General features: G+C 43.3%; 1 protein-coding gene and 1 long non-coding RNA gene across 11 annotated transcripts in view; one reads left to right on the top strand and one right to left on the bottom strand.

Moving 5' to 3' along the window:
* The window catches only part of LOC106021090, a 46,555-nt gene that overhangs the window by 2,348 nt on the left and 23,594 nt on the right, over positions 1–20,613 (top strand). Inside the window, exon 2 of the long non-coding RNA XR_005870404.1 lies at positions 11,121–11,348. This is a non-coding gene — a long non-coding RNA (uncharacterized LOC106021090). The remainder of the gene's footprint in view (positions 1–11,120; positions 11,349–20,613) is intronic.
* LOC101844186 (NXPE family member 1) overlaps positions 1–20,613 on the bottom strand; it is a 34,890-nt gene that overhangs the window by 3,348 nt on the left and 10,929 nt on the right. For 3 of the 10 annotated variants that reach the window (XM_013112917.3, XM_040730206.1, XM_021226772.2), the window contains 5 exons: positions 8,495–8,727; positions 7,693–7,790; positions 7,275–7,383; positions 5,474–6,264; positions 2,953–3,014 (listed from right to left, as the gene is read on the bottom strand). In XM_013112917.3, the coding sequence (XP_012968371.1) occupies positions 2,953–3,014; positions 5,474–6,264; positions 7,275–7,373 (952 nt within the window). In that variant the 5' untranslated portion in view covers positions 7,374–7,383; positions 7,693–7,790; positions 8,495–8,727. The remainder of the gene's footprint in view (positions 1–2,952; positions 3,015–5,473; positions 6,265–7,274; positions 7,384–7,692; positions 7,791–8,494; positions 8,728–20,613) is intronic. The other 7 variants (XM_040730208.1, XM_021226774.2, XM_040730204.1 and 4 more) reach the window with 4 other exon arrangements.

The raw sequence follows: 20,613 nt of genomic DNA, 5'->3' as shown, positions 1-20,613 counted from the left end.
GGCTAGGGTTGGTGACAAATGCCTTTCCTTGCTGAGCTATCTCGCTGGTCCCTGCTTAGCCTGCTCTACCCATAGGCTCTGTGTCCATGGATTGAAACCATCATGCATGAAAGATATTCAGGAAAAACATCCATCTGCATGTAAATATTTCTTTTTCCTCATCAGTGCTCCCCCAACAATACTGAAGTGTGACTACTTAACCAGCATTTGCACTACAGCAGGTATTAGAAGCACTCTAGAGATGATTAAAGTCCATAAGAAAGTGCTATATACAACTGAATTTGAACATCTACATATTTAAGTATCTAATGTGGTTCCTGAAACCCACACCCCAAGGGTGGCTGTTATTTGTAACCTATAGACAAAGTGGTAACATGGTGCTGGAGGCAGAATTAGAAAATACGACTAGAATAAACCCTCAAACCCCAGTCATTTAGTTGCCAAATGGAATTTTCCTTAATTCCATTAATTATGTTGCCATTTTGTTGTGACACAGTTGGGTTTCTAGAAGGCTTGGCAGCATTGCACACTGAACAGTTGAACACTAAGTGTAGAAACTTCAGGCCCATCATTGCTAAATCCTACTTTGATAATGTACTGAGAAGATAATCATAAAGTTATTTAGATGGTAACCCACTACCAACAGACAACCCCTGCAAGTTTTCTATAAAGCATATCATGTATAAACTTGTATGTTGGGGCATTGTTTTCTTTTTATTGTTTTGTTTTTGTTTTCAAGACAGGGTTTCTCTATGTAGCTGTGGCTGTCCTGGAACTCACCTATAGACCAGGCTGGTCCCCTACTCACAGAAATCCTCCTGCCTCTGCCTCCTGAGTGCTGCCCATTTTAGGACATTGTTTTCTTACATTAACTCCTCTATCTTTATTTCACTATTAGCTCAGATATTTGGGGCAATATGTGACCTATAATATGTAATCCTATTATCTTCTTAATTACTCTACTTAATTAAAGTGTTTGAATGCTTGGTCCATAGGGAGTGGCACTCCATAGAAGGCCTTTTTGGAAGAAATACATCACTGTGGGGGCAGGCTTTGAGGTCTCACATATGCTCAAGCCGTGCTCAGTGTGGCAGTCTCTTTCTGTTGCCTGTAGATCAAGATGTAGAGCTCTCAGCTCCTTCTCTGGCACCATATTTGTCTGTACTCCACCATGCTTCCCACCATGATGACAATGAACTAACCCTCTGAACTGTAAGCAGTCCCAATGAAATCTTTTCCTTGATAAGAGTCAAGGCATCATGGTCATGGTGCCTCTTCCCAATAGAAACCTTAAGACGGTGAGACTAAGCATCTGAAACATCAAGCTAAAACAGCGTGTTTTCCCCTCAGTTTTCACCACTTTGTTATAGTGGCATTAAGAAGCAAGTGGCATTAAGAAACGGCCATCTTTCCAATGTTAGGTCATTCTATATAGAAGCAGGGGATTTTCTCCTATTTCCATACACTATGTCCCTTGGTGACATCTATACGTGTCCTCCTCTAGGTCACACTCACTTGTTCAGTTGTGGATGAACTTTACTCTTTCAAGCACTTCTTCCTCATTTGGACTATGGCTTTAAAACTCTACCAAAAATGCCACTGAAATTTCTACAGTGATGTTTAAGAATTACAGCGATTTAGGCTCTTGCTGTTTCTAGCCTCATCCTTGGTTATATTCAGCAATATGTCTGCCAGACTGGCCTATTAAAGATTGCTCATGATAATTTTGCTCATTACTAGAGTTTATCTGCTGAAAAGTTGTTGATGAAAAAGTGCAGGATAACACACTAAGTATCAATCGCTCTGGCAAAGAGTACTTTGTTAGAGAGTGCATCATAAGATATTTCTCCTTTATCTCAATTAACATCTACAGAGGCAATTTGAATTTGCTCAAGTTTAACAAATTCTTTGCATGAATGATTATTACTTATATCTGGCAACTCTGCCATGATCTTTATGAGATTTCTTTTTTCCCCTTCCTCATTCTCTGACTGCAGATATCTTTCTGGGGTTATCCAAACACTCACTGGATTCTGCATATGGCTTCTTCTCAGAGCCAGTAGGTTCAGCGGCTTTTACATCGCTGGCTTTCCAAGTCTTTAGTTTTCTCCATTTTTCCACGATGTCTCATTATTCACTAGACCCTCAATGAGTACTTACTGAATAAATGAAGGACTATTGGCAATAAATCCGTATGTGTTGCTAAATGTACTAGTGTTATTGATAAGTTGAAGGGGGCTTTGTGGGAAGATATTTTGGAGATAAGGCAGTATACACGTTCTTTCCTATGTTAAGTGTACCAGTGTTATTGATAAGTTGAAGGGGGCTTTGTGGGAAGATATTTTGGAGATAAGGCAGTATACACATTCTTTCCTATGTAATGTTGCTTTGTGTTTTCCACTGAACAATTAATAAGGTGAAAATACCGTATAAACTTGGTAAGTGGTACAGCTAAATTTTAGAGATCACACTAATGGAGATTTAGAAGCTAATCTGCAATGCCGAAGACACCATTATCCATCATAGACATCTGCACAGTAGCTAGGGCACTGCAATATGAATCCTTAGGTGGAAGTATGAACGACGAGTTTTGATGTTTTCACCTTTGGGATAAATCTAGATGAAGTCTGTTATCAAATGAATATGAAATAATTTCTTTGAATTGGTTTCCATCTTTAATATCCAGCTTGTTTGGTATCATTGATACTTATTGGAAATTATAATTTAGAAAATTACCATTAATACTGAAAAAAAAAAACCCTACCCACTGCAAGAGACAAGCATCAAGAAGTACCTCCCACTGCGTATGATGGAGCACACCTCTAGACTCAGGACTCAGGAGGCAGAGGCAGGCAGACCTCTGTGAGTTTGAAGCTAGTCTGGTATATGCAGTTAGACCCTATCTCAGAAAACAAGTGAATAGAAAAGAAAAGGAGGGTAGAAGAGACTTACTGTTGCATTGAGAGACACTAATATACTTAGGGTTCTTCATTATTTCAACTCCTATGTTGGACCTTTAAAAAACAAAACAATAAATTAGCCTGTCATCTGTCATAGAACGCAGGCAACATGAATCACCTGCTTGTCAGGGAGCAAGGGTCCATTTTAGACTTCTGATAATATGACTACCAACTCTTATTTAAAAGTAGGATTTGGGAAGACTTTGTACCTATTGAGGGTACCTGGAATCCAAGGCATTGGACTCATTTGCCACATGCAGCCAACGTATGTCTAGAAGCTTTAGATTTTTAAAATAACTGTGAAATCTGCATTTAAAAATTGCTTCCACATCATCTACTCGGGTTTATATAGTCTTATCATTAGATCACAATGAGCCTCCTTGTGTCAGTTTAAGACCACCTAAATTTCTCAGTACAACAGATGCAGCGTTCTCTCCCAGCAGGTACATACCAGCTATCATTTAAAGTCATTCACTCTCCCATCATTTACCTAGGAGTCTAGACCCCTTATGGTAGCACATAGACCTCCCACCACAGGGTCAGCTTCTCTTTTTAGTCACTTCTTCTGCTATTTCACTTTCAACTTTTTTTTTCAAGACAGGGTTTCTCTGTGACTTTGGAGGCTGTCTTGGAACTAGCTCTTGTAGACCAGGCTGGTCTCTAACTCATAGAGATCCACCTGCCTCTGCCTCCTGAGTGCTGGGACCAAAGGCGCGCGCCACCACCACCCAGCTTAACTTTTTTTTTTAACCCAGAAGACTTGTTTTATGAAGAGTGAAAGTTATTGAAGGATGATAGGCCATCTGTTGGGCTGCTCTGTCTCCTTGATACCTATCTCAATGATTGGTAGAGAATAGAGTTCAGTTTGGTGCATTAATTAATGCCTGCTGTGGACGTAGTGTAGGCAGGGGGTAGGAAGAGACTGGGTGAGTTGCATATTCAGAAATAAAAGGGAAGGAATAGAAACCCAGCTGTGCTCTTACTCACTCAGAAGGGGTGGGGTGGGAGTGGGGGGCTGCACAGCAGGAGCCCAAACTAGGATTCTCAGACAAGATTCCTCAGTATGTTAGTGTTCCACATTTGGTATTTACTCTTACTTTCACCATTCATTTGTGGTTGAGAAGTGAGAAGTTAAGGAGGAAAAAAAATTCTAAACCTGACTTTGAAAACTACTAAGAAAGGAGAAGCTGAGAAACCAGAATTTTACTGTGTTACACAGTAAAGGAAAAAGAAATGTGTGAGTGTGTGTGTGTGTGTGTGTGTGTGTGTGTGTGTGTGAGTGAGTGAGTGAGAGAGAGAGAGAGAGAGAGAGAGAGAGAGAGAGAGAGAGATGGAGGGGGAGGGAGGCTGTGTGGGGATGCTGTGGATTTTGTCTGAATGTAAACAGAAAAGGATTCCAGCTAAAAGGGGATCTCAGAGCTTGGCTCACAACTCTGAGGTGTGTGGTGACAGTTAGTTTTGCAAATCTTTTTATTTATTTTTTTAAGTTTTGCAAATCTTCAATGTAGCCCATGAAGAAACCACAATGGTTTGTTTTCAGCAGTGAGGCATTTCTCACCTCCTTGGAGATCAAGGAAATCAGGAAGCTAAGTGTCTGTCTGTAAGGAGAGGGAGAAAGGTGTGGCCACAGCCATGACTGACAGGAAGAGGCATGCTGACAAATAGGTTTGCAGAGCCTGTTCTGCTGAGGGATTGCAGGAATTGCTAGGCCACAACCTGGGGGAGGATGGAGGACTCTTCTACCCCAAAATATGCACATGGTCACATCTTCTTAGGAGATGAACTAACGACTGGTGGGAGATGACTTCTTATCACATTGCCCAGGCTGCGGTACAGAGAGCAGAGCAGAGCTTGGTGGCTGTAGCACTACACACCTGGCCTATTCTAAGGCTTTGACTATGTTAAATAAATGAGTAAAACATGCTCTGGTATGCAGAGGGAAAGAGGGAGGGAGGGAAGGAGAGACTGAGAAAGCATCAGAGTAGAATATGACAGGCAAGACAAGAGTCCCACCAGCTAGCTGTCACAGTAGTCAAGGCGAGATGAGTCTGAACTGGCATAGTAACACAAGACATGGAGATAGTGGATGAACAAAAGATTTTAAGAGGCAAACTGTACGAGGTGTGATGGAGGTGGAGGATCATGACACCATTGGGGGATCTTTTTGGGAGAGAAGGTGAGACATCTATGAGCCATAGCAGAACAGTTGCCTATGGAAGGTATTTTGCAAAACCTAGATCAATAGTAAAATAATCTGATTGAACAGGTCAGCACTGGCTGTCAGGAAGAAGCAGAGGTATAGATTTTACTTGGTTCCCTTTTATTGGGCAGCCCCTTTTATTGGGTGTATCAATAGGAATGTAAGCTGTGACATGAACAGGGGCCCAGTAAAGACAACATAGGTCTTACCGGAAGCTGGAGTGGTGGAAACATCTGAGGTCTTGCTCAGTATTGAGATGGGCAGTGTAGCTCTGCCTGGGGGGAACCTCTCATTGTACTGAGAATATACTCACTTCTGGAAAAGAACTTTTTCTTTGTCAGTAAGAAAAGAAACAGCTTGCTGCTTGGTACACACATGGGTCAGGGCCTCACAGGGCATGTGTTGAGGCTTCATACAGTAGAAGACTTCTTCACCACCACTGTACAGGTATTTGCAGAGTTCATTGCTTGAGTTTAGAGTCAGGCCACATTCAGCTAATACCTGGGAGGTGCCATTAACAAATTTACCCTTGAAGGCAATTCTATCATAGCCTTGGTTCCTTGCTCTCCAGAGAGCTGACACCCCTTCACTGGGATGGATGAGTAGGATAGACAGGGCCACCTGACCTTCCCAGAACAGAGTGAAACTGACAAGGTAGGTGCCGTTGTTGAAATCTGTCACCTTTCCAGAAGCACCAGCCTTCAGGGCTGGGGAGGACATCCTGGCCCTCAGGAAGTCCCCACCATACTCCTTCTTGTTTCTTAGGTAGTCCCTCGCTTCTATTAGGATGTCCAGCTGGTCCCCTTTACAGTATTTGCCTCGAGGGTTGAGGATGGTGGCTCTGCTCTCTTTGGCGCTGGTGGTGGTGTTGAGGTGGGTGAAGGGTCTGGGTGGGATCTGCTGATTTAGCTTCTCTAGGATCTCCCTGATTCTCAGTTCTTTCTCTGTTGGTGACTTGACCGGTCTTGTCACTTTGGGGATCTCCTCTCTTAGCTTAGTCTCTGTTGGTATCCTTGACTGATTCATTGGCCTTTCAGGACAAGAGGACTTCATGGAGGTGTTCCAGGAGTGGAAGGAGATGGATGAGCTCAGAGCCATCCAAAGCTGAAATGACAATATGTGCACTATAAAAACAAATCTGCTCCCAGCCATTTTTATTCACAATGAGTTAGAATTTTGCAGAAACTTATTAACTCTAAAATAAGAGCTTGGAGAGTGAGAAGTTGATGAAAGCGAGTATGCTCTTCCCTGTCCTATACATCTTGCAGCCAGTAACTACTTTCCCACTGGACAGATGGCTGAATGTTTCTGCTGGTTAGTTCAATTATTGCTAATGCGCATAATGAGGAAAACTGTCCAATTGGTTTTCCGATACATTTTAGTCTAAAACTTGACTAGGACAATGCAGGGAAGGTGAAGGCTTTTCCTACTCATGAACATGCATTTTAAATCCAAAATGTTTATATATATGCATATATATACACACATAAAGTTTATATATATTGCATGTTTATATAAGCATACATAAACATGGATTCTGAAGGGAAAATATCTCAATATAGTTTATATTTTAATGGATTAAAGACAAAAATCCTCATTGTGTCCTAACTTATCTGGCTGGCATTATAGTTGTCAATTTGTTTGTTTGTTATATTGTTTTGTTATATTGTTCATTCTGGCCTCAAACTCACATTCCTCCTGTTTCTGTCTCCTGGTTGATGGGATTACACATATCTGATATTTAAATAAAGGAATGTCACAAGGAAAAACACGACAAAACATGACTGAATTCCTGTATAAACTTCCAGTGGTAAACCTTTTCTAATTATCACTTAATATCCAAAGCTGTAAGGCCTACTGGTTATTAAAAATAACCATCTCATGGAAAAAGGTAGCAGCAGACTGGATTCAGATAGCCAAGGATATACACCCGGATTCAATGACAAATACTTATTTAGTGGCTTAACAAGAGCCATTTAGGGTGCCTGTGAGAGGTACCAGACTGACTAGAAGGGCCTGAGGGTGAAAGGGAAGTGAGAAAGTAGTGACAGTCAGTGAGGAGACAGCTCACACAGGTAGCAGCTTCCAGTCAAAGTGGAAAAATGCATTCCTACCTTTGTGGAACTTTCAGAAATTTCAAAAATTATCCAGGTAATTATTAAAAGCGACATTAACATTAGCAGCAATTTCTGACACAGAATATTTGAGAACATGGTCAGTATCCTAGGAAAGAGCACAAGAGAAGGCACCAAGATGAGGAGGGAGTCAAGCCCTTTGTCTACCCTGTTGACCATCTTTCACTCAGGCTTTGTTTTGAAGGGTCTCCTCCTCAGCCCTGGAATGGAAGTCAGATGCCTCCATGTATGCTCTCTCTTTGTTCATTTCCTATAGAAACAGCACACTTTCACCCACCACCGTCTCCATGAGAAGCAGAAATGTTAACTAGTCAGCAGGTTCTTTGGGGTGTGGACAGAAGCTAACTGATGGTTCCCTGAGAATGTGCTTATGTTACAAAAGTAATCTATAAGATACCTTTAAACAGAGCTGGTCCTGTAGTGACTCTTGTTTTGTTGAGCACCAAGTATGAGTCTTGAAGTGGGAATTCTTTGGGGGGAGGAGTCTAAATTACTCTGCATTGAAGACAAATTCAGCAAGGTTAAGCACTGCTCGAGGAAAGGAGAGAGGTGGCAGGAGGAGGTTTTGAGGAGGACTGAAGCAGGGGAACTGACAGTAGCCGCTGCCTGCTCCTCCCAACCATGCCCATTTCAAAGTGTTCTTGGAGAACAGAAACAATGCTCACCAGACGCAATGCACACAGACCCCCTGTCTGTCTTTTATTACAACTTTTTTTTGGCTGTCTGAAAAGCTTTTGGATGGGTGCATTAACTTTATAGGTTCTATTTGCATCTTATTGATACAGAAAAAAACCAGGTAATACATAGAAATCCAAACATAATTGACCTGGAAGAAATGAATATATTCTAATGAGACACTTTAGCAAGCTGGGCGGTGGTGGCACACGCCTTTAATCCCAGCACGCTGGAGGCAGAGGCAGGTGGATTTCTGTGAGTCTGAGGCCAGCCTGGTCTACAGAGTGAATTCCAGCATAGGCTCCAAAAGCTATGGAGAAACCCTGTCTTGAATGCCCCCCCAAGAGACACTTTAGCTATCAGACTACTAAAACAACAGACCCCAAGAAATTGGAATTTCCCTAATAATCTCATGCCATGAGAAGAGAAGCCTGTGGCAGCAGGAGCAGAGGACTCTTCTCTCTAAGAAAGACACCTATAGCCTCACTGGGACAAGGATGGGTCAGCGGTGGGCAGGGACATACCTTGACTGGGATTGCTTAGATATGCATATCCATAGCATTCCATGTAAACTTTAGTGCCCTTGGTCCTTGAAGATAGAGTTCAGGGCAGTCACTGGATGTCTCTGCCCCTCTTTTCAGCATCTCTGCACCAAATCCATCTCCCTTGATGCTTATTGCTATTCATTTGGCTGTTCTTATTGATTTCTCAAGGATGGGTGGCTTCTTGGGGTACAGGATGTGACTTCAGTAACAGTCTAGAGATGAAAGTCATGTTAGAGCTAGCTAACTCTTTTAAGCAAGATACGATGGCCAGTTGCAGCACATACTAAACCACTGTCTAATGATCCACCTGTGACTTGCCAATTATGGAAGCGTGGTGCTTGGGGGAACTTCTAGAAGGATTGAACTCTGTGTCTGGATGGTGTGATGAGGAAATGAATCTGTGTCACTCATTATTCTGTACATTCGTTATTCAATTACTTCTTGAAAACCAGAACCTGTCAAATAAGGCAATGGAATTATGTCTGTTTCCGCATTGTATGCTTTGTACTCATTCATTGTGTCACTGGCAAGCATAATGCTCGAGTAATAAAAAAAAAAATATAATCCAGCTATTCAGACCAACTTTCACATCTACCCACTCAGATTCCGTGCTTTCTAAGAGTGTACAAGGGCATTTTTTTTGTTTTGTTTTTTTTGGTTTTTTTTTTTTTTATGAGACAGGGTTTCTCTGTATTGTTTCGGAGGCTATCGGTCCAGCCCGGCCTCGAACTCACAGAGATCCGCCTGCCTCTGCCTTCCGAGTGCTGGGATTAAAGGCGTGTGCCACCACCGCCCAGCAACAAGGGCATTTTTACTAAGGCAACTTGTCAATCAAAAGACCCTCACCCTAAGGCTCACCCACTTTTTCTAACTTTTAGGTGAATCTTATGATGCATGAGTTACTATATCTGCTCTGACCTGTGTGCTCGTCTACCTAGAAAGCAGTATACACAGGCTGAATTTTATCAATCCTGAAAAAAAATCATTGCAATTTTGAGTCTCTTATATTTCTAACCGGTGTTTCATTAAATTTATGCCTATTTTGTTATTTGTGAATGTAGAAATATGAAACACTTATTCCATATGTGTCTGGAAGATGAAGCAGATCAGCAAGGTGAATGAAGTAACTGTTTATGAACATTAGATTACAGGAGTAGAAACACCACATTCATGTCGACCTTTGAATATGTTCCATGTTTCTCCATCATTGTCCATGCCCTCTTGCCTCTATCACTCCTGGATGGACACCCTTCCAGTACCCACCATGCCCTATGGCAAATCTGGAAAACTTCTTTTGTTTACTCTTGAGCATAAACACTGGGTTTTCTTTCCTCTGAGCTCCCCTAGTCTAATATACATACTTTGTCACAATACATGCCACTGGATGCCTATCTCCCTCTGTGCCATTCCCCCATTACATCGATGCTCATTCTAGAGCAGATCCCTCACGTAAGAGAAGTAACTGCAGACCACGCTTCTTTGGAGGCTTACAGCTGGGTGATCTCACTTGTTCCTACAAGGATGCCTCTCTAGCTCCTACACCTCGGGTTGAGCTCTGCCTATCTGAAAGTCCTCAGGCTTTCGGAAATGCTCAAGGGCAGAGGTGTGCTAAACCTGCCTCTTACTAGCCAATAAGCAACACTGTACACAGTTCTTCTTAGCTGAAACTGGCCACAGTGGATACATTTACATCATAGAAATAAGCAAAAGCTGAAAAGTGTTGCCTCTGGGAGAGCAGCTCTGAGTTTACCCTGCTCATAGGAATCATTAAGGTCAGCTGCTCAATTAGCCAATTCTCTGTTGTCACTGCCTGCCAAGTTCCTCTCTCCTTCCTTGTGAATGATGTCACCTACCAGAAACACAGACTTTCTTCTTGACTCTGCATCTAGAATCCAGCCCTCCTCAGTCACTATGGCACCCATGTGTGGACTGGAGATGTTGTCCCTCCTATCACCGGAGATGCAAACTTGGGTCTGGGCTTGTGGTATCCCAGTTACACTACACTTCTTGACCTCTAGGGTGTTTGGGCACAGTCATAATATTCATTCTCTGAAGTGAGCATAAGGGTGACATGGTTTGCCTCTGCCAGTCTCTTTCTTGTTTTAATCTATGACTCACTAGCTTCATCAGCAGCCTTGTTTTGATCATATAATAATCATATAATGAGAATACCCTGAAGCATGACGGTCCTAAGGCTTATTTATCCTGAAACAGGGCCCTCTTTGGTTGTCTAATGGAGCCTAGGTACCTCTTTTCTAAGTGACATTTTCAAACATATAAAGTGAAATATAGAGAATTATAGCCAAACTCAATTATACTGAAGTACAGTAATTAACATTTTAAACAGCCTAGCTTCTTATTTAGTCATATATCAGTTTTTCATCAGCATACCAAATGGCAATCAAGCAGCTATTATATTTATAATAATTTTGAAGCAGTTACAAGTGTAAGTGGCATTTCAAGACTTTTTTATTTTACTTTAAAAAATTATCTATGTACATAGGTGTTTTGCCACATGTATGTCAGTGTTCCATATGTTTTCAGGACTGGTCCAATAGCAAGTTTCATAATTATTCAACTCACTAATTCAGCTATCCTCATCCAGATTAAACAATACCCAATGACCCTGGAAACAAAAAGGAAAATTGCAGTCTATATTGCCTGGCTTGGACAGATGGGCATCCGGATAGCCTGCCAGTCACCATGAAATATACCTCTCCTACCTGTGAAGAAACCTGGGACCTCTAATTCTCCTGAACATGATTCTTTCAGAGAAACAGCTGTACACTGTCTTGGATCCAAAAGTTGCATTCTTCAACCCCCATTGGCCAAGGTGAGTCAACCCATCTTTGATTTGAAATGGACAGACCTAGAGGGGGGTCACAGCAGGTTTTATACCTGGATCAAATTGCCTCAAGGATTTAAAAATTCTCCAACCTTGTATGATGAGACACTAAATGCTAACTTTGTGCCCTTCCATCAGAGGTTTTCCAGGACTGTACTCCTACACTATGTAGATGACATTCTCTTAACCTCCAAAACTAAAGTAGCTTTTAAGAAGGCCAATGAGGGACTGCTGCAAGAATTACCTTGAGGATATTGGTGTAGACAGCCCAGGCCAACTTTGTACATCAGAGGCTACCAGCTGAGGGGAGGCAGAAGGAGTCTGTCTTGGTGTAGGATTGCTGCCATCCTTCAGGTCCCAACTCTGAAGAGACAGACTAAAGAGTTCCTAGGTGTGCCGAGGCATTGCAGTCTCTGGATGTCAGAGTTCACAGAAACAGGTCTCTATACCAGCAGAGGTGTATGTGTGTGGGCACACTGAACCCCTAATCTAGATTGAGACTAAACTTGAAAGGCATTTGAGGTTTTAAAAGCAAGTCTAATTTGGCTTCAGCATTAGCACTTCCAGATGCCTCAAAACTTTTCATCCAACAAAACAAAAAACAAAAAGGGTTTTAATGCAAACTTTGGGGTCATGGACATACACTGTGGCATGCCTGTTCAAATGACCGGACCCTGTAGTCCTGCTTGCCTAAGAGCTGCGGTGGCTACTGCTAGTTTAATGAAAAAACAAACAAACAAAGAAACAAACGGACAGGTTAACTCTGGGTCAGGATCCTATACTTACAGCTCTTCATGCTGTTACACTTACACCTCAGGATCTTATCCTTACAGCACCTCCTCAGAGGCTCTCCTCTGAGGAGCCCCAGAATTTTGGCTGTATGTGAGTGACCCAGTGTCAGGCTCCACTTTTGGATCATTCTCGAGTCCAGTTTGAGAAACCCACCACTGTCAATTCTGTTGCCTTCTGGCCTGATGATGACTCGCATGACCGTCACAAGATGAAAGACAAAACCAAGTATGTGGGAGCTGCAGTGTATACCCCAAATCCTGAAAGGACTTGAGACTAGGCCAGGTACTAGGCCAGGATTGGTCACCCTGACCCAGGCTCTTAGCTGAGGATCAGAAAAGTCCACCATCGTATACACTGACAGTTTCTATGTGTTTAGAAACTATCGTGTGCATGTCCATAGTATGATCTGTAGGGAAAGAGGGCTTCTCACCACCGGGGGAAAGAACATCAAAAACAAAGAGAAAATCTTGGCCCTCTTAGAGGATATTTGGCTTCTGCTGTGAATTGCTATCTTCCACTGCTGTGCACATCACAAAGGTGACTCCCCTGAAGCAAAAGTCACTGACCTGGCTGTCTGACCATGGCCCGAAGACCAGTGGGGCCTATTGATAGTCTGAGGACACATCCTGACCAGGTGTTGCCTGAGACTCCACAGTACAAACAAGAGGAAATAGAGGATGAAAAAAGGGGGCAGCTCAAACCCACAAATTGATGGAGGGCACCAAGGGAAAGATCATTCTTCCAGAAATAATTGGCAGGACTCCGGTAACTGACCTTCACCAGGATACCCATCTGGGATCCACAAAACTTTCCGAGTTTCTCAGACCAAGGTATGTTAGACCTAGACTAGACAGCCTAGTGTGGGATATCCAAAACAGAGAACCTCTATCTAGAAAGGGGTTCATATGAGAGGTCAACACCCTGGTGAACTCTGGGAAACTGACTTCCCTGAGATCCTGCCTGCCAGGGGAAGTTCTTGTTGGTTTTTGTAGATACCATCTCTGATGGGTAGAAGCATTCCCCACCCAGTAGCTTAAAAGTTCCTCCAAGAACTGGTCCCCTGAATTGTATGCCTCCCCCCCAACCTTATCAATGGGGTCCAACAATGGCATGGCTTTCATCGCCAAAACCTCTCAATTAGTAGCTAAAACTTTAGACATAGCTTGAAAACTTTATTGTGCATTGAACAGATAGAAAGAATGTATTGAAACAAACTCTATTGAAACTCATTAGAGTCTGATGAATGGTGGGATAGACCTCCTCCCCTTTGCTGCACCCTGAATAGGGAGGGATTTACCACCCACTATGAGATTCTGTTTGGAAGATCTCCCCCACTGCTTCTCAAGCTCATAAACCAGAAGTTGGTAGACTCTCCAGTTCCCCATAAAGGCTATTCATTGGACTAGCTGAGAGAATCATCTGAACCTCTGAATCTACAACTGGTTTGCTCTTTTAGTGACACTGTCTGGGTCAAGCAGGTAGCCAAAGTGGTGCTGGAACCAACTTGGAAAGGACCCTACGTAGTAATGTTCTTCACTCCTACAGTCATGCAGGTAACTGGGATCACAACATGGATCCACCACTCCCAAGTCAATAAAGCAGAAGCTATAGCACTACTGCCGAATGAACTGTATCTGGATTATGGACCCATTAAAAGTAATGTTTCACGGGGCCCTAGGCCCTTATGCCTCCTCCTGAGTCTGATGCTTTGGCCAATGAATATGAATATAGGCTCATGGTTCAAACTCCACCACTCTCAGGCCTGGACCTTGGAAGTGAGGAAGGCAGATATAAGGGAAATGATAGTGTAACCACAGACCAACAACCCACATTCCATCTTGACCTTTGCTCATTGATTTCCACTTTAAATATCTGGTTGTACTGGAAAAAGGAAAGATATGAGAACTGATCTTTTCAGACAAAAATACAGAGCTTGCAATTATCTGCATGCCCTGCAGCTGGCCCTCCTAGTTGCCAAGAACATGGGGATTTCCATTGCAAAAACTGGGATTGTGAAACCAGGCTTCCTGGAAAATTCCTTTAAAAAATTATGGCCTTTTAGAAACAGGAAATCCTGAGGAATCAGACTCTATGGCACAAGCATGGAGCCTAGGGGTAGACATAAACTGCTCATAAGGGTTCCCAGACCTTTGGGTCCTACCCATGCCAAGGCTTCAAACAACTCTCTCCTCCAAAGTACTTAACTACCTCCTGATGTCCTTGTGGCCAAGGGATCCCCATTCCTGTTTTTTACTCTTGACAAAGTCCACCACTTAGTTAATCATTTTCAGCCAAAAATTGGCCAAGATTGCTGGTTATGCTTAACTCCTCAGCCCCCATACAACATAGGGATAGGAACTAACCAGACTGTCAGCCCATTGACTGACAAAACTCACTGTGACTAGGGGCAGCCCAAATTAATGTTAGGAGACTTACAAGGGCCTGGTACTCATCTAATGTCCAAAACCGTTACTCTAGGCACTTCCTCTTATTCTAATGCCTGCTATTCTGCCTTGTGGGTTAGCTCATCTTGGCAATAGCAATATCTTGGCCTCTGAGACTACTTGATGGGTGTGTACTAAAGGGCTGACTAAATATGCCTCTTCTGATGCTTTCCAAACTGAGAAATGCCTTCTATGCATCTTAGTACACATTCGGTCCTAGGTATACCTATATAATGGGAAGGGGGGTACATTTTAATATGGATCCTGGACTATTAAAAAAAAGAGCTGTGCCTGTCCTCATTTCATTCCTAGTTGGAGCCAGCATAGCAGTCTCAACAGCCATAGATCATGGGAGATACAAATTTACAAAACTAAGTAGAAAGGCTGATCAGGACCTAGAGGTATAGTGAGTTTCTATTTCTGAATTAGAACAACAGTTAGATTCCCTTGCAGAAGTGGTCCCACAAAAGAAGTGAACTCACAAAATTGGAGAGACTTAGACTTACTTCTCATGAGATAAGGGAAATTATGGCTTTGGGAGAAACCTGTTGTTTCTATGTTAACTGATCAAGAGTAATTAGAAAAAAACATTGCCGTGATTGGAAAAAACTCAAAAAGAGAAACAAAGACATACATCAGATAATTGGTACTAGTCTCTATTCTTTTGTTCCTCCTAACTAACTACTCTGATTGAATTAACGCTGATTCTTGTATCTTACAAACTATGTATCAACTCAGTAAAATTAATAACCTGTGGTATTTTGAATGTAATTGGTCCCCATAATCTCATAGGGAGTGGCACTATTAGGAGGACTGGCCTTGTTGGAATAGGTGTGGTTTTGTTGAAGGAAGTGTGTCTCTATGGGGATGGGCCTTGAGGTCTCTTTTGCTCCAGCTTCACTCAATGTGACACTCAATTGACTTCCTGTTGCCTGCAAGATGTAGGACTCTCAGTTACTACTCCAGCACCATGTCTGTCTGCATGCCTCCATGTTCCCTGCCATGATGATAATGGACTGAATCTCAGAAACTGTAAGCAAGCCACCCCAATGACATGTTTTCCTTGTAAGAGTTTCCATGGTCATGGTGTCTTGTCAAAATAATAGAAGCCATAACTAAGACATCCAACTATTTGAATCCACAATTTGACTCATTCACTAAGACCAGTGGGGAGTGTAACAGGGCTGCAGATGTTAGCACAACTGACTCCATGATGGAAGTGCCATTCAGGCTGTAAAACTCAGCATGTAGATAGCACCACCAGCCAAAACAAAAACAAAGGCCTAATCCATCAAAGTCCACAGTTCTAGGAAAGTCTCTAAGTGTACTAACCTTGCTTTTTGGCTTCTATAGTTCTGCTTCTGGATAACTGTTCTTGTTAATTGAAGTATGTCAGTCCAGGACTTTGTGTGTGTGTGTGTGTGTGTGTGTGTGTGTGTGTGTGTGCTTAAAAGCTCACTTGAGAAGGGCTCAGTGCTACACTGGGATCTTGAACATCCAGTATAGTCATTGGTCAGCTAATAAAGACTTTCTATTGGCTTAAACCCATGTCTGAGCAGCAGTTTTCTCTGCTGACTACCACACAACATTTCTGGAGATACCACTGAGGTCCCAGAGCCCAGACCTCAAGACCCTGGTGTTGGAAGGACCTGCCTATCAGAGCTTGCAGTCTGCCATAGCCTGGCAGTTTTCTCTAAGGCTGGCAACTTCGAGGACTCCCTCCCCTCAGTGAAAGTTTCCTGATCTCTACCCAGCCTTATCTGGAGGATATCTGTAGGCCAAGGTTGCCTGACTTATCTCAACGGTGACCCTTGGCACAGATACCTCCAAATGCTCTTCCCCTGATAACCCACATGGTAAATCAGGGGAGTGTTGTAGCCATTTTGATAGGACCCTACTGCCACATACAAAGTCTTGTGATGGGGGATGCCACTTAATGCAAACTAGTGTTTGTCCCCAGGCTCCCCAATCCCATATATCTTTATAGTCTAGAATAAAGCTGAGCTGATTCACTGAAGTCTGTCTCCCAGAGGGCTGTCTCTGTTACAAAGCTTTCTGTAACTGCTACTGCCTCTTGATGTGAGACATCACTAGATCCCTCTGTCTGCTCAGATGTGGTGGCCACCCTAGGTTGTTTTTATCCTCTCTCTTTCTCTCTCTCTCTCTCTCTCTCTCTCTCTCTCTCTCTCTCTCTCTCTCTCTCTCTCTGTCTCTGTCTCTCTCTCTCTCTCTCTGTCTCTCTCTCTCTCTCTCTCTCTGTCTCTCTGTCTCTCTCTCTCTCTCTCTTGTATTTATTGTCTCTCTCTCTCTCTATGTCTTTGTATGCTTTCTATAAGTTTTGTTTCCCTGTATCCACTGGTTTTCTCTGGTGTGAGACCCTCCCTCCGCCTGGTGTAAGGCCTTTTGGGGATCTGAATCCCTTTGACTCTGGGAACCCCCAAACCTGTTCCACTCCAGGAGCAGGAGTGTTGCTTCCTTTGTTGCTTGACTCCTGCTAGCAGTCAGGGTTGGTCTCTGTGTAGAGGTGAGGAGGGGCCTGGCCTCTTAACCCCACTGTCATCTAAGGGCAATGCACACCGAGAGGAGGAAATGGTTCTCCCAGGTGAACATCCCCTCTGCTTTGTTCCATGCCTGCTCTGAGCAGTCCCAGGGAAGGGGAAGGAAAAGAGAAAGTTCCACTCCTTTGTTTTTCATAATTTGTATCTGTTTTCAACCAGTGATTCATACAACCCACCATTCTCTGAAAAAAAAAAGTAAAAAACAAATGAACAAACAAAAAAAATCAAAGCAAGCAAGCAAGCAAACTGCTCCTGGCCTGGGCAAGAGGACGGCTGTCAGGCAACACAGCCTGGACAGAATAGATTTTCCCTTCGGTCCAGAACTGACCAAGGGGGCTTTAAGCAATTTATTTTAAAAGAAAGATTAAATAGCTGCTAAAAAGATTTCCTTTGTCACCCAGTCAGCACCAGGTATTAGAAAAAAGTTGTAAAAGTTGAAACAAATTAAAGGTATAAGGAGGTCCCAGTTGCTGGAGGTAACTCAAAGGGTGTTTAACAAGAGAACTAAGACAAGACCTTTCGCATAAACTGAAAGCCACCATCACCTTCTCTGAAGATACAACACAGACCTACAGATACCCAGAAAAATGTTGGTGTCTCACTCTCTGTCAGAAGAATATCTCCTAGGTGAAAGCTCTGTCTCCAATCAAAAGACACAGTTGGAATGTCTCTCAGATTTACAACAAAGATTCCTGGGGGTATGGGCAGAAACCAACCCCCCAGGACTGGCCCAACACCAACCTCCAATAATTGTTCTACTAGTCAATTCAGCTACTCCCGTCCAGATTAAACAGTACCCAATGACCCTCAAACAAAAAGGAAAATTGCAGTCTATATTGCCTGGCTTGTACAGATAGACATCTGGGTGTCCTGCCAGTCACCCCAAATTATAGCTCTCCTGCCTGTGAAGAAACCTGGGACCTCCTATTCTCATGAACCTGATTCTTTCAGAGAAACAGCTGTACACTGTCTTGGACCCAAAAGATGCATTCTTCAACCTCTCATTGGCAGAGGTGAGTCAACCTATCTTTTGAAATGGATAGACCTAGAAGGAGGTTACAGTCCTCTATACACTAGCATAAAGTGGGGTGGGGATGTGGGGGCGGGAAAGGAGGGCAACTCAACCCTTAATCTGGATTGAGATGAAACAAAAGACAAAAGAGGTTTTAACCCAAACTTTGGGGTCATGGAAATGCTCTATGATATACCTGTACAAACTATCGGACCCTGCAGTCAAAGGATGGCTCACCTGTCTAAGAACTATGGAAGCTGCAACTAGTTTAATGAGAGAAAAGTTAACTCTAGGTCAAGATCTTATACTCACAGCACCCCAAGATGTGGTTGAAGCCCTTCTCCGAGAAGTTATTAGAATGCTGGCTGTCTAATGACTGTGGGACCCAGTACCAGGCCGCGTTTCTGGCTTACCCTTGAGTCTGGTTTAAGAAACCCACCACACTGTCAATTCAGCTACACTTTTGCCTGATGATCCAGGTGCTCATCCATGACTGTCATGAGATGAAGACTGAAGCCAGGTACATGGGAGCTGCAGTAGTTATTTTAACTGAAACAATTTGGGCCCAAGCCAGATACAGAGCAGAACTGATTGATTTGACCCAGGCTCTCAAATTGGGGAGAGGAAAGTCCACCACAATAAGCGACTATCAGTCAGCATGCTTTTACTGCCTGCTATGTCCATGATGTGATTCATAGAAAGAGGTCTTCTCACCACTGAGAAAAGGACATTAAAATATCTTGGCCCTCCTAGAGACTATTTTGCTTCCCCTATGAATTGCTGTCCTCCATGGCTGATCGCTGACCTGGCTGCCTGGCAAATGGTCCTAAAGACAGTAGAGCCTAGTGATATTCTCATGACATGACTCGACCCGGCGCTATGTGAGATTCCATGGTAAAGAAAAGAAGAAAAGAAAAGAAGAGAAAAAGAAAAGGACAGGGCAAATGGATAGATAAGAGGACACCAAGGGAAGATCATTCTTCCAGAAACAATTGCCAGGACTCTGGTAACTGACACCCATCCGGGGTCCACAAACCTTTCTGAGTTGCTCAGACCAAGGTATGTTATACCTAGATTGGACAGCCTGGTGTGGAATGTCCCAGCCAGATAAATGCCAGGTTTGTGCTCAAGTGAATCCAAAATCAGAGAGCCCTTACCCAGGAATGGGTCAGAATGAGGGCCCAATATCCCAGCGAACTCTGAGAAAACTGACTGGGAAAACAGCCTGCTGGGTGAGGATAAAAGTACTTGCTAGTTTTTGTAGATACCTTTCCCACATGGGAAGAAGTGTTCCCTGTCCAGACTAAAACTGCTCCTATATAGTAGCTTAAAGGTTCCTTCAGGAACTGGTGCCTTGACAGCCTCTGCCTAGCATTGGGGTCTGACAATGACCTGACTTTCATAGCTCAACCCTCTCAATTAATAGCTAAAGTGTTAGACATAGGTTGACAAATTCATTGCACAAATAGACCTCAGAGTGCTGGCCAGGTCAAACAAAAATAAACAAGACCTTAAACAACCTCTAACAAAACTCTGACTGGAGTCCATCAAAGAATGGATAGGCCTCCTTCCTTTGCTTTGGCCCCCTGTACCCCATATAGGAGGGATTTACCCCTCCTGCATGAGATTATGTTTGGAAGACACCGCCCCCCATTGCCTCCCAGGCTCAGAGGACAGCAGTTTCTCTCTCAAGTCACTACAGGCACCACAGTCCTCCATAAAGGGTCTGGGAGAGACCCAGCTGACCTCCAAGTCACCACAAGTTTTCTCTTGTTCCAGTCCAATGATACTGTCTGGGCCAAGTGAGCAGCCAAAGGGGTGCTGGAACTAATCTGAAGAGGACCCTACAAGGGGATCCTCCCCACCTCTACAGCAATGAGGGTACTTGGCGTTCTATCATGGATCTACCACACCCAGGTATGGTAGAAGTCACAGACACTGCCGTCAGATGGACTGTCTCCCAGACTAAGGGCCTATTGAAATTAAGGTTTTATTGATTCCTCTATCTTCCCCTGACTTGTGTTTGGTATGAATTCAGGGTTATGGTTCAGCACTCACAGCCCTCTGGCCTGGCTCTGGGAACTGAGGAAGACAGACAGAGGGAAGGTATTCTAGTGTAGACCAGCAGCCTGTATTCTTCTTGACTTTGCTCACTGATGCCCACTTTAAATATCTAGCTGTACTGGAGAAAGGAAACATACGGGGGCTTATCTTTTGATATAGGAATTCGGAGTTTACAATTCTATGTGCACCCTGTGACTGGGTTCCCTAACTGCCAGGAACAAGGGAGTTTTCACTGCAAAAAACAAAACAACAACAACAACAAAACGGGTTTGTAAAATTGAGATTCCTTAGGAAAGGTTCTGGCCTTTGGGAAACAGGAAAAACCTGGGAAATCAGACAGCATGCCACAGGAAGGGACTGTGCGGATAGAGTTCATTATTCCC

The sequence above is a fragment of the Mesocricetus auratus genome, unplaced genomic scaffold (genome assembly GCF_017639785.1).
Source record: "Mesocricetus auratus isolate SY011 unplaced genomic scaffold, BCM_Maur_2.0 Super-Scaffold_100022, whole genome shotgun sequence".
Lineage (NCBI taxonomy): Eukaryota > Metazoa > Chordata > Mammalia > Rodentia > Cricetidae > Mesocricetus > Mesocricetus auratus.
Note: the sequence above shows the minus strand (reverse complement) of the source record. Positions and strands in the feature narration are given on the sequence as shown.